This window comes from Puma concolor, chromosome F2 (assembly GCF_028749965.1).
Source record: "Puma concolor isolate L17-30 chromosome F2, mPumCon1.1.hap2, whole genome shotgun sequence".
NCBI classification, from domain to species: domain Eukaryota; kingdom Metazoa; phylum Chordata; class Mammalia; order Carnivora; family Felidae; genus Puma; species Puma concolor.
The window spans coordinates 80,737,109-80,750,786 of NC_141684.1; the positions used below are offsets into that span (position 1 = coordinate 80,737,109).

At 35.1% G+C, this 13,678-nt stretch overlaps 1 protein-coding gene across 3 annotated transcripts in view; it reads right to left on the minus strand.

Annotated features, from left to right (window-relative positions):
* SNTG1 (syntrophin gamma 1) overlaps positions 1 to 13,678 on the minus strand; it is a 902,129-nt gene that overhangs the window by 271,407 nt on the left and 617,044 nt on the right. For all 3 annotated transcript variants that reach the window (XM_086695809.1, XM_025922739.2, XM_086695810.1), the window contains exons 6-7: positions 10,561 to 10,617; positions 12 to 69 (exon numbers count right to left, since the gene is read on the minus strand). In XM_086695809.1, the coding sequence (XP_086551935.1) occupies positions 12 to 69; positions 10,561 to 10,617 (115 nt within the window). The remainder of the gene's footprint in view (positions 1 to 11; positions 70 to 10,560; positions 10,618 to 13,678) is intronic.

The window sequence follows — 13,678 nt, forward strand, 5'->3', positions numbered from 1 at the left end:
TAACACTTTACCTCTTTGCTCCTTGGAGATTTTTGAAATGACAACTGGAATATTATGTTCTGCTCCCCCCTGAAAAGAGAAAATCATATATTGCGCTTTTTAATTGCAAAAAATAAAAATGCAGGTTTTAGTTAGAAAACTATACATGCAATGAATAGTCTGTGAACGGACACCAGATAGAATTTAAACAAACTTGTGGAGTTTCTCTACTCAGCACATAGTGCTCCCAAAAAAACGTAATCTACCTGTTTAGAATTTCACGGTGATATCCAGTAACTAATAACAGTTGACTTTGAAAGCTTTTGTTTTCCATATAAAGATTGGAAGTGCTTACATGGGCATTCTCTTCAATGTGTATCATGCTGTCCATTGTAGAAATTCTTATTTAGCATTCGAATACCAAATAATTATGTATTTACATTAACTGGCTAAGTTGTTCTAGGCTGCTGACCAAGCACAGGTCCCCTTGGATGCTAAGTAACTAAAGAGACCTTTACCTGCACAAAGTGATACAGAAAGTCAGACTGCATATGCATGATGGGAAAGGAGTCACCTACATTTCTTTAATTAATAGTATATTCCTCTTAGTGTGAAAGTATATATGAAACAATTAACAAAATACAATAAACTGGCAAGAACATTGTAGTAATTCTTCATCTAGTTGACCAAATGATATATGAAAAAAGAAAAAAAAATATGTAAGTTAAACTTATATGGAAGGAAATAAAATAAATCCCTGAAATGAGCACATAAAACTTCTGTTTCAGTATGACAGAATTGAGAAGGTTGAAATCAATAGTTGAAAAATCAAATGAAGGCATAAAAGAATAAAATGTCATGCATAAAAGAAATATAGCACTTTTAATACAGGATAGTTGCAAAGACAATCTAAAATCCCACTGGGTTTCTCTACCTTCAGAACAAGTAAACTTCTTAAATATTTTTTTATTTAAGGACAAAAGTTATTTCAGAACAGATGTTTTTCCATGAATGTCAATTTTTAACTCTGAATTGTCAATATACTTAAATATAAGATGGGCAATTATTGTTGAGAAAAGTAATGACATTCAGCTTTTTTCTTGGAAAGTAGTCCCTTTTCCTTCTAGAATATCAAAGACATGTGATAAATAAAATACTGAAACCGTCTTACTCCGACTGAAATTCAAACCCAGTGCTAACTCTCTTGTCTCACTATTTCTCACCAACCAAATATTCAGCTCCCACCTTCACTAGCTCTGTAAAGTCTCTGACCTAAACTGCATAGCTCCTAATTTTCCTTTGCCTTTTGGTCAGTATGCCCATAAGAAGCACTAATTGTGTCTAACGTGACCTCTCATCTGATCGAAGGATAGTGATTTGTGACTGATAGTGTAGTTGAATGAACGCTTATTTAACACACAATAAACACTGAATACAAGGTAGCTATTATCCTAATTAGTCTATCAATTAAGATTTATGAATAAAATTACATGGCATTAGAGTGGTAAATAAGCTTAGCACTAATCCATTCTAAGACCCTCAGCATTTACTATTTAGGGTTCCCAGTTCCCAATCCCCTATTTTTAATTCTATTCTTTCTTTCCCATTATAGTCATCAGCTTCCAGCCTACTATTATCTTTATTCATTTCTTATATTTATTTGCTTTCTTTCTCCTTCCCCCATCCGTAACTAGAATGTAAGTTCCAAGAGGGCATTGAATTTTTTGGTAATTTGTTTCACACATTGATGTAAACTCAATGCATGGAGTAACGTCTTTCTTTTTTATCTTTGAAATGTTTGTTGATGAATGAGTGAATGAATAAATGAAGTCAAAAGCTTTTCCAGGACTAAGCACATTGCAGAATGATTTTAAGTAGAAGCCAAGAATGTACAATGAATCGAATGACCATAGTCATAGTTGGTGTCTAGAGACACTTGGAAATTGGAAGGAATTTTAAGAACACATCTCCATTTCTAAGAAGAAAAGACCGGTTAACTGAGATGAACCATCCACCAATGAAGTTTCAGGTGGTAGAAAAAGAAGAAACAAACTCATCCAGATACTGTACGGTTCAGATATTTGGGGGCAGAGAGTGACATTGTTTATGTCACTCTTCTCTGTGTGGCTATCATCAGAGTGTTTTTCCTTCAGCTGTTTTGCTTTTCGTAGTTTTTTCTCCTTGCACTATTGAATCCAAAGATTTTCTTAGTGCCAAAGATTTTTCATACCAGTTACCATGGTAGGCCAGTGGGAAACCTCTCGCTGGGGTCTGCCTTGAGAAAAGACAGTTGGAATAGCAATTTCTGAGGGCGAACTCAGTAACCCCACTCGTCTCTCAACACCAGGAGACTTATAGCTATTTTTAAATGACAGGATATAACTAACACCTATTTTGTCAACATTTTTTTTCTTTTATATGTAAAATCTGTCCTGAAATTTGAATGATTTGAGTCCAAAGGTGGGTTTTTCGTTTTTGGGTCTTTTTAAATCAGACGTTAAGAGCTCAGAAAGGATTCTTGATCTAATTGCAGAAAATTACTTTATTAATTAATTAAAGAGCAAATTTTTAGACAAAACTCGGGAGATAAAATTGGAACTTAAAATTACAGTACCTTAATTTATTGGATGAAATGTGAGAGCAGTCCAGCTCTATTAAAGTTAATTAGATTTAGTTCTGGACCTAAATGGGGAAATGTAAGGTTGTCCAGTCAAGAATCAAATAACGCAACTCATCCTATTTAAAATAGGTGATAGACTTCCCATTACACTTAGAATAAAACCCCCAATCCTCAGCGGTCCCCTGTCTTGTGGTCTCAGCCTGCCTCTGCCTCTTCATCCTGGACCTTCATCACTCTGAGCACCAAAGGACATCAATATATACTATCCCCTCTGCCTGGACACTTTTTTCTTTTACTCTTAACCTGGTAAACTCCTACTCAGATTCAAAATTTCAGGTTAAGGACCCCATTTATCAATGTCTGCTTACATGAAGTAATTCACTTCTGTAACACTGGATCTAGGCTATGATTTACATTTATTTACATCAAAATTTGATCAATGTCTACTTTCCTACTAGACTGTAAAGGTCCTGAGCTCCAGGCAGAGCTTCCTTTACTGGCTTCTCCCCAACCTACCCTTCGGATGGCTTGGGTACATGGCTTGTGGTCAAGTTTAGAGAATAAATGAATTCATTGAACTCTGTTGTTCCAGTGTAAAATCAAGACGAGGGAAAGTGAGGCAACATTCTACAATGCATCCCAGAAAATATTAAAACATATACCATTCAATGTATAATTAAGCTTATGGCTAACTTTATAGGAACCAGGATATAAAGTCCCATCTAAAACATTTTTAGTAGTATTCTATATAAAGCATTTGCCGATATAACTGTGAAATTCCACCAAATAAAACCCAGAATGTTTTCAGAGCTTGGGGAATCTTGCCAAACAAATATTTTCAGTTCAGCATTTTCATTATTCCAATCAATCAATCAATCAATCAATCAATCAATCATATTCTGGGATCTGGGGGGAAAAAAGAAACATAGACCCCACCATTATATATTTACTTACAGCAATAAAAATATTTGTAAACAGATAATAACAACACAGTAGTTAAGGTTAAGAGCCCAATGAAGAAGTATGGGAAAAGCACCTAAAGGAATATAATCTGAAAGAATATTGGAAAATATCCTTATCTGTTCGATTGCCATGCTTATCTGCTAGTATCACCTAGTTTGATCTCAGCACGGATTAATGATCCTTCCCACATACTATATGACTGCCTTCATATGAAAGTCCAAAATAGAGACTGAAAGTACATTAGTGGTTGCATAAAGCTGAGTTAGGGCGATAGGTGGAGAAGGGGATGATAACTCAAGGATATGAGGGGGATGAAGTGCTCCAAAATTGACTATAGTGATGGTTGCACACATCTGTGAATATAATGAAAGCCACTAACTTATAAATGTGGTTACATTGCATGGTATGTAAATTACACCTCAATAAGCTATTTAATTAAAAAATGCTCTTTAAAATGATAGTCGGTCAGTGCTTTTAACTGATTCTTGGGACTAATCCATTATCTTCAACTTAAGCCTTATTACATGTCTGGTATCCTCCTATTTCTATGGTGGAAAGGTATATATCCATGTTGTCCCCAGTGGAAAGAGAAGAATCAGACTCAAGTGAAAAGAAAAAGGAACACAATGAGGAGAAATGTAACCATATGCAAACTAACATCAACAGTTGATATTTAAAGACTTTGCCCTGAAATCACTAATAAATTGAAAGAAAGAAATTTATTACACCTAGTTTGAAAACATAGTTTTTGGTAAACTTGGTGAAAGTAATACCAAGCCCTGGATATTAAATTCTTTGCTTGATCCTGGACTCATTGATCCGTTTATTTTAGTTTTGAATAAACCATAACATAAATAATTTAGAAAGGAAACATTATTTGTGTTCCCAGGTAGAGAGTTTAGAAATAAAATTATTTCTAAATAATTCTCCATATCTATCTATATCTATATAATATATATAACTATATATTATATATGTATTTATCATATATTTTATATAATATATGTGATATATTATATATTCTATAATTACATGTTATATATTATATATATATTTTTTTCTATATATTCCAGTTTCTATACCTATAGAGCATAGTTATTAAGAGCCTTCTCTTATTATTATTAATAATAATAAAATGTTATCTGCTTTAGGTGAAGTTTAGGCCTAGATCTGCCTTGTACAACAATGGATAAATTACTTAACCTCTTAGTACGTAACCCCGTTGTCTATAGAGGGATAGCGATAGTTACCTACTTTGCTAGATATTAAGGCCAAATGAAACCAAATATAAAGTATTTAGCTCAGTATCTGGGATTTATAGAGCAGTCGGTAAATATTTGCAATTATTATTTATAAATGATAAAATTTTAATAATAATTATAATTTCATTCTTGATTGTGCAAAGTTAAGGCTTCCACATAAAAAATCACCTTTTATTGCAAACATTTCCTTAATGGACATAGATGGCAGAGTCGTGTCTGTTGAAAAATACTCCAGAAAACCTTTTCTAGTAATAATATGCAAAACACCCATCTCTAAAAGGTGATTTGTTAAATGACAATGACCAGAGGCATGATTTAATAATATGCAAATGTATGATGTTGTATTTGCAAAGATATGGAAGACAAATAAAAGGGACTTACTTTAAGGGGAGTATCCATAGAGTGATTCTCAAAGGAACGAGGCAAAAATACAAGAATATTGGGTCCTCTGATGCGAAACTTTGGTGATTATTGGGAATGTAGGTGTGGAGACCATGAAGTCATTTTTGGAAATGGCTTAGTATCTGGAGAGTCCAGACAAAGGGATGAGCATGTGAAAGAAAGATTCTACCCGAAGGCCAAAAGGCAGGCAAGGTGGGAGGGAAAGGGGGCAGAAGCTGAAGAGTGGGGAACAAGGGACAGAAAAGTCCATAGCAATTCAGGAACTCAGGAAAACTAGACAAGGGCCCAGATCAGAATGTCCTGCAGGACCAGGGAGAGGATATACCAGCCAGCCTAATAAATCTGAGAGCTTTAAGGTGTGAAAATCAAAAACAAATGGACACCAGCCTTGAACATTCCAAGCAGACAAAACCAGTTTAAGTCATATAAATAAAGCTTAATTTAGCTTATTTTGCAAGGCTAACTTGACCCGAGTCATGTTTTGTTCATGCCTCCTGAAATCATAAGCAAAACTTGACTTGTTTCCCAAGTTTGACACGGACGAACCACTAAGCAACTCCCTATCATTTAAGAAAATTGTAATGCAGTCTTAAGACCAATCGCCGTGAACAACAGTCACTGCCTTCCCACTATACAAGCTGCTGTATAATAATATACCCCTGAGCCACATTCTGTGTTTTGGTTTGAGGGCTCCTGCTCTGTGAACTGTCTTCTTGGTGGGTGCATGATGAACTTTTATTAATTACGACTTGAAGGAGTCATTGCTTTTACTTCTGTGATTTCTGAACTTTTTACAAAAGGAAGCAGTTTCAGTCTGACACCGGAGAAGGATAAATGATTATAAGTGGAAAGTTTAGTGATCCTTTAATTCAGTTTTCGGAGAATGATCTTTTGGAAATTTAAAAACGTAAATAAGAAGAGCTTGGCATTTTATTGAGTGACAAACCAAAACAAAAACGAATACAAGGGAAAAAACACGCAATGACTTCTGAGGGACGTTTTAATCAAGGAAGACTGTCAACAACGGTAGGAGACAGGAAGAATCATAAAGAATTGTCAGGAAAGATCCAGAGTTATAGCAGTTGCCAGAAGTGTTCTCAAAAGCAACACAAGGGTCAAAATAGCTCGAACGAGCAACGCTTTCCGGAAGACAGCCCGGGGAGTGAGCACAGTGCATAAAACCCCAGCATTGGTTCATGATTTAAGTTTCTGATCAGAAAGCATGGCCATCATTTCTTTCTATCTTGAGATCCTGGAGTCGGAGCTTGTGGGTGAAATGCCATTTAAAGACAACAGAGAGCTGGGCCACGTACAAAGGTGTGTGTGTTGTGCCTCCAACTTTCATCTTATTGTAGCCTGGCTCAGTTACACATGCGCTCCTACTAGATCTAACTGTAGTGCAAGAAAAACTGTAACACGGGACAGCAAATGCAGAAACAAGCGGAGATCCGGGGATAAGCATGTTCGGGGGAGGAGGGGGGTTAAAAAGAACCCCTTTTATTTTTAGGAGCTGGAAACAAATCGATTAGCTAAACCAGAGGATGGGAACGTGGAGCAAGACAGTCAGCCTTTTGTGTGGACGTTCCACCTGTCAGGACACCTGCTTCACCACGTGCTGCATTAGCACAAGACTGTCACCTGCCCAAAGGTCCTTGGTTCAGTGTTGTGAGTTTTTTTTCCCCTTGTTTAGAATTAACATGGATATATAGGTAATTTTGGTCTCTACCTTTCCGTGGTAAAACACTCTTGTTTTGAAAAGATGGGATTTTAAGAATTTAAAAAATAAATTTGTCTCTGGAGATAAATCTGATTTCTATATTAAAACGTAATGTGACTGATGCCAAAGCTCTTTTTGGATGACTGTGTTCCATACTGAGGGTCTAGCATCTTCAGATACGATTTAAGATGGTAACTATGACTTTTCAAAGGAGAGTCCCGGATCTTGTAAGAAAGTCCTAATAATGCAAACTAAAATCTTAAGGTAAAAATAAAATAAAATAAAATAAAATAAAATAAAATAAAATAAAATAAAATAAAATAATAAAATAAAACAATAGGGGATAAGACAACATTTGAAAAGAAAATGGATTAAAATTTACTTACATTGTAGTTTTAAAAATTTAGATCTTCTACAATCTTTCATTATTATTTACAATTTTCTCTTATTCCTTAGGATTATAGGAAGTTTTGAGATGGAAGCTCTCCTTAATGTGCACTACATCTTAGTGGCTTCAAGGGAGGATATCGAATCAAAGACCTGGAATCAAACTGTACAGACATGTGGCTACCTCATTCTCCAAGCCACCTGGGACTAAGCCACACATTTTTGTCCCAGAAGTTTCAATGTTGTCTCAAGAATATGGCAGAGAAAATAAAAGGAGGTAAAGGCTGACTTTTTTTCCTCATCCTAAAAGGGAAGTCTCTGCCCGGAGAGAGTGTTGGGAGCAAGACATTATTGTACATGGACGGGTGACATCAAAGCTTAATGGACATTGGTTGCCTCCATCATATTACACTGCCCACAGTCTATAGCCCCTGGGGCACGTTCAAAGCATTAGAATAGATGCCTCTCTGTGACGTTGTCCACCATCTGTGGTAGCACCGGCCGCCATGTGGAAAACTGAGGGGTTGCCGCCATGTACAAGGCTGACAGTTGCAAGAAAAACCCATCAGCCAAGATTTGGCAGGAGCACAGAACATGGTCCATTGGCTTTGACTCGTAACAGCACATATTGGAGTGTTTTAGTGTTTTCTGACCAAAAACAAATGGTGGCCATTTTGTTACCTGTTAGTCAGGCTTTCACAAATAATTTTTTGAAAGGTAAAACTGAAATAATAACACCATATGTTCTCAGTACGATGAAATTCAGGAGCACCTGTAGAAGTCTTCACTATATTAGTTAATGTCTTTTTAATTGTCAAAGATGCACCCTTCCTTTTGTTATTTCCAGTGGAGATAGTCAAGGTTTTTAGTCAATAACTCTCACTACAAAATCTCCAGCGTGTGCCAGCAGTGATTAGTTAACTGAAGCAAATAAGGATAAGATATACACTCATATATTTATGGGAATATTTATATTATCGGTTCAAATTGTTCTAGCAATAAGTATACAAAAAATAAATAAATAGAAAAAAAATAAATGGTCAAAGTTAAAACATTAATTCTGCATTCGGCTAAAATATTTTCTTAAATGGTTCATTTTATATATATATATATATATATATATATATATATATATATATATGCAGTGTGTGTGTGTGTGTGTGTGTGTATACACATGCACACTAACAGAACAAAATACAGCTTAAAAATAAAAAAGCAAGTGTCAGAGGTAACTATTGAGAAAACCAAAATGGAAAATCCTAAAGAGAAACTTTTCAGAATGACTGGGTAATAATCGAAATAATAAACTTAATTTTTGTATTTCTGATTAGTGTATCATAAGAATTGTAAGATAACTTCCTTTTTTGTCAGAATTCCTAATATATGGCACAGATCGCAATTCAAGCACTGCTTTTGTGGCCAATATTATGAATGGAAAGTGCACACTCGTTTGATTTCGAAAATTAATCTATTTATTGATGTATAAGAGTTTTGTTTGGAATGAAATCATGAAAATAGTAAATAGACATAATTCATTTGGCAAAATTCCTGATATTTTAGAATCTGTTTAGTTAAAATTGTAGCATTTTAATAAAAATAAATAACATCATATTATTGAGTTTAAATTATAAATGGAAATAGAAAAAAAATAGAAAGGAAAATTTCCCTGCATAAAACTAATGTAGCTCCACTGTCAGAAAAAGAGTCCGACCTGTTAGGTAAAAATGCTTATCTCAAATGAAACCACCTCTCGAGATTGGATTTTATTCATATTTAGCTTTTGTTCTCTCTCATGGACTTTTTACTATCTTTAGTGGTATCTTTAAACCCTTCAAGCAATCCCAATCAATATCACAGAAAAAAACAAAAACAAACAAAAAAAGCTTGTCTGTTGTATCATATAATTCCCATGGCATCATTTCCACTTCTTATAACTTGTACTGCAAACCTCCCTGGATTTAGCTGATGGACGATAAAGTGAAAGTTAAATACATATTTTAAAACTAACATTTTATATAGTAATATTCTTATCACTTGACAACACAATGCTATTCCACACTGGTCCATTTTTCTAAGTCATTTTCATAATGTCAGCTAGAACTGATAGTCACCAAATTTAGAGCTCCACTTTCCAAGCATATATAAACTGAGCTGTGTTAAAATTTCATGAAATATATACCTGAGATGTATGATTTTCACCCTACGTGGGCAAAATACCTAACCCACTGGCTTAAGATAAAGTTAAATTTCATTTATCTATGCAAAGATGTAGGTTTCTAAAGGGCATTTAAAGACAGCAATTAACTTTTCCAATATTTATATAATTTCCCATCCTTTTAAAATTTCTGTTTTGTTTCAATGACGATAAATTGAAGGTGTGGTACACTTTTACTAGTCAACCACATCCACAAAAAACAAAGGCATTTAAAATTCATTAGTAAATGGAAGTTAACAGGATGGTCATTTTAAAAATAAATCAGATGCTAGGGGCGCCTGGGTGGCGCAGTCGGTTAAGCGTCCGACTTCAGCCAGGTCACGATCTCGCGGTCCGTGAGTTCGAGCCCCGCGTCAGGCTCTGGGCTGATGGCTTGGAGCCTGTTTCCGATTCTGTGTCTCCCTCTCTCTCTGCCCCTCCCCCGTTCATGCTCTGTCTCTCTCTGTCGCAAAAATAAATAAACGTTGAAAAAAAATTAAAAAAAAAAATAAATAAATAAAAATAAATCAGATGCTAAAACTGTGTTTACCCTATTTACTTGGCATTGTGACATGAAAATTTGCCAATTTCTACAAAATAAAAATAAAAATGAAAACGACACAAAAGAAAAAGATGAATAAAACCCAACTAACATTTAACTGTTATTAGTGTAAAACTTGTTCTTGCTCCATTCACTGGGTTGGGGGGTGGAGGCAGTAGCTCCTCCCCTGGCTGGGTACAGGAAGATACGCCCACAGCGACACCAGATCTGACATTTTAGGTGGTCCCAGATAAAGTTAATTACCTACCTATGTTCAATGCCAGGTTAAATTCCCAAATACTTTTTCTAAGAAACTTTCTAAATCAAAAGTTGGCCAAGGTTTTCTGAGAACCTACCTACTTTATGTCTCAGTGCAAATACTGAAGATTTTGCTATAGCCATATTTGTCTAATTATTAATCACCAAAACCCAAAATACACAAAAATGCATGCATTACAGCACGGCCTTTAAGGATAGAATGGAAATACAGGTTACCTTGATGCTTAATCCAAAGCCTCCTACAGTTTGTCTTCTAATGGTCACCGTTCTTTCCTGAAAGACAGGATTTTAAAAGTGGTTAGCATTTCCTAATACTATACTTACACAACATTTTCTTCCTCAGGGTTCTGTTTCTGCTCCTTAAAAAAGAAATATTTTGTGACAGTGTACAGGCTCTAATTCTTGCAACAAATGGGGCAATTTATAATTTTCAAATCAAAGGTTAATTTATTTGTCAAGATAAACGAGACTGTACTGTTAGTAAAGTTCTAAACTCTCAAAAATTAAGTTCCTTTCAATGACTTTTTTGGACATATTTTGGAATCTTAACTTTTAAACCTCTTCTTATTTTCACATTCTATATTCTTGTTGTCTAAGGAATGACAGGTTTTGGTTACATAAAAATAACTCAATGTCAATGGCAAATATTATCTTTGTCAACCAAGGTCTTATCTCCATCACAACCGAGTCATCTTGCTTGTGGAAATTTGAGAGCTGAGCTGGGAGGCTGCCATGTCTCTGCACATCAACTATTCATGTGCATGTCTGGGATTGAAACTGACTAAACCAGATTCAAAATGATGGCTTGTTTGGAAAAAGAATAGACATTACACCTAACTAATAATGACAATGGTATTGTCAATTTTCAAAATCAATTCTCTTTTTCCTTCCACAGTGGAAACAATAATTCAATTGCTGGTGTATGAAACAAAAATCACAAAGATCTCCACTTGGACAAATCCTCGAATTTCCAATAAATTCAATATTACTCTGTTTGGGGGCAATCATCTCTACATAATGCATATTCTGGAGGCATATTGAAAGGTTGAAAGCTTTTATTTATAATGTTCTTCATTTATCTATAACTTTCTCATCTTTTTTAACCTCCCCCTATTTATAGTGGTTTGAGATACTGCCCCCCCCCTTCTCTTGCTTTACCTGGGATAGATGTTGGTTATCTGATCCCCACACATGCCCAACCTCTTTGGCTACACTACTGATCTCCAAGTCTAAATACTGCTTTCTTTCTTACTTCATGGTTTTAGAGGGGCTATGTGGAACAGATGATATTATTTAAAAAGAACAAGGAGAAAATCTGGAAAATGTGTGCTTCTGATGTCTCTTCCTAAGTATTTTAAGGTAACATAAAAAACAGTCATTTTGGCAGTTACAAGATACCTTCATTTAGCCAAATGTTTAGATTTCATAAATAAAAACAAAATAACGCTTAAAGAATAACATCACTATACCAGAAATTGAGGTATATTAACTGTTATTTATTTTGAATCAACAAATAAGCTTTTATGGTTGGAAATTGGTGCATACTAAGAAAAAAAAACTATTAGTGCAAATGAGTAGCATTTAATTATATAAATTTTCTTTTTGATCATGTCCTAAGTAATGTGAACTGCCTTAAAACTACAGACTTTACTCTTATAACCTGTCATCAAATTATGTTTTCAAGCCCATGTTAAAATTACTTACACAAATTAAGTGTATAGGTGTAGTGCAATTTATGCAAAGCAACATGAAATATAAAACACACTATTCATGTTGGATGACATCATAAACTCTACTTTTTTATTATTTTTCTTAAGTAGGCTTCATGCCCAGCATGGAGCCCAATGTGAGGCTTCAACTCACGACTCTGAGATCAAGATCTGAGCTGAGATCAGGAGTTGGATGCTTAACCGACTGAGCCACCCAGGTGCACCACTACGTTTCTATTCTTTTTTTAAAAAAATTTTTTTAACGTTTATTTATTTTTGAGACAGAGATTGACAGATCATGAATGGGGGAGGGTCAGAGAAGAGAGGGAGACACAGAATCTGAAACAGGCTCCAGGCTCTGAGCAGTCAGCACAGAGCCCGACGCGGGTCTCGAACTCAGGGACCGCGAGATCGTGACCTGAGCCGAAGTCAGACGCTTAACCGACTGAGCCACTCAGGTGCCCCTATGTTTCTATTCTTAAACCAACTACTATATCAGCCCACATTAGTGAAGTCATAAGTAGGAGAAGATGCAGTGTTTAAGAACTTTTATTGCAAAATGCATGTAAATAGGGATACCTGCATGTATACAAGCAAAAGGTAGACACATGCATTATACACACACAAAATCTCATTTAAAATAAATATTTATTGGAAATGTCCTTTTGTTGGACAGGATAAGAGAAATATGTCATATCACATAATTTTCAATTATTTCTCATTAAAGGATTAAAGGAAAGCTGTACATTGCAAATAATGGATTTGAAATCAAAGAATTTATCAATGACTCAAATATCCACAACTTAATATGTTTGGAAAATTACTTAAGCCCTCCAAATCTGTTTTTCCAAATCTGTAAAATTTGTTTTACAAATTTACAAAATCCAACTTTGTTTCGAGGATTGATATTTGTGAAGGACCCAGGCATATAGTAGAAGCTTAATGAATACACACACACACACACACACACACACACACACACACACACACAATCTGTTATTCTAGACAGAAATTCTTAAAGTCACTTAAATATCTGATCGATATTTATCCACTTTTTATTCCAATATTAAATCACAGAGTAACTCAAATACTGGAAGACTGACTCAGGGATAGATCAATTAAATGGTTATCTTTACTCTCATAAAACAGACAGGCATACTATTTTTTACAATACTGCCTATCAAACTAGCAGGTTCTTAGATGGCAGTTATTTTCTTAATTCCATTTCTGTAAGGAAAAAATGCTTGATTCCTTAAAATAAGATTCATCTTTATTTTCTCAACATAAAGAATTGAGTCTGTAAAAGCAAATGCATTTTATTAGTAAATGACATCATTCTACAACATCTCGCATGGCAATCATTAGTCACAAGGGCAACTTGGTGAGTCAATTATATTAACCAGCCAAGTGTAGGCTGAAACACTGCTTTCCTTTGAAGGGACAGCAGGCATGGCGGGGTTATCAAAGGTCTATGCAATGCCTTTACTTCTTTACAAGACTGACCTCCAGTCTTTGGTGGAGAATATGTAGAACATGTTCCAAATCAAATACAAAATTGCTGATGCAGAGAGGAGTTTGGAGAGACTAAAGAGTCAGCAGTAACTGTTGAAAATCTCAGAGGCAGC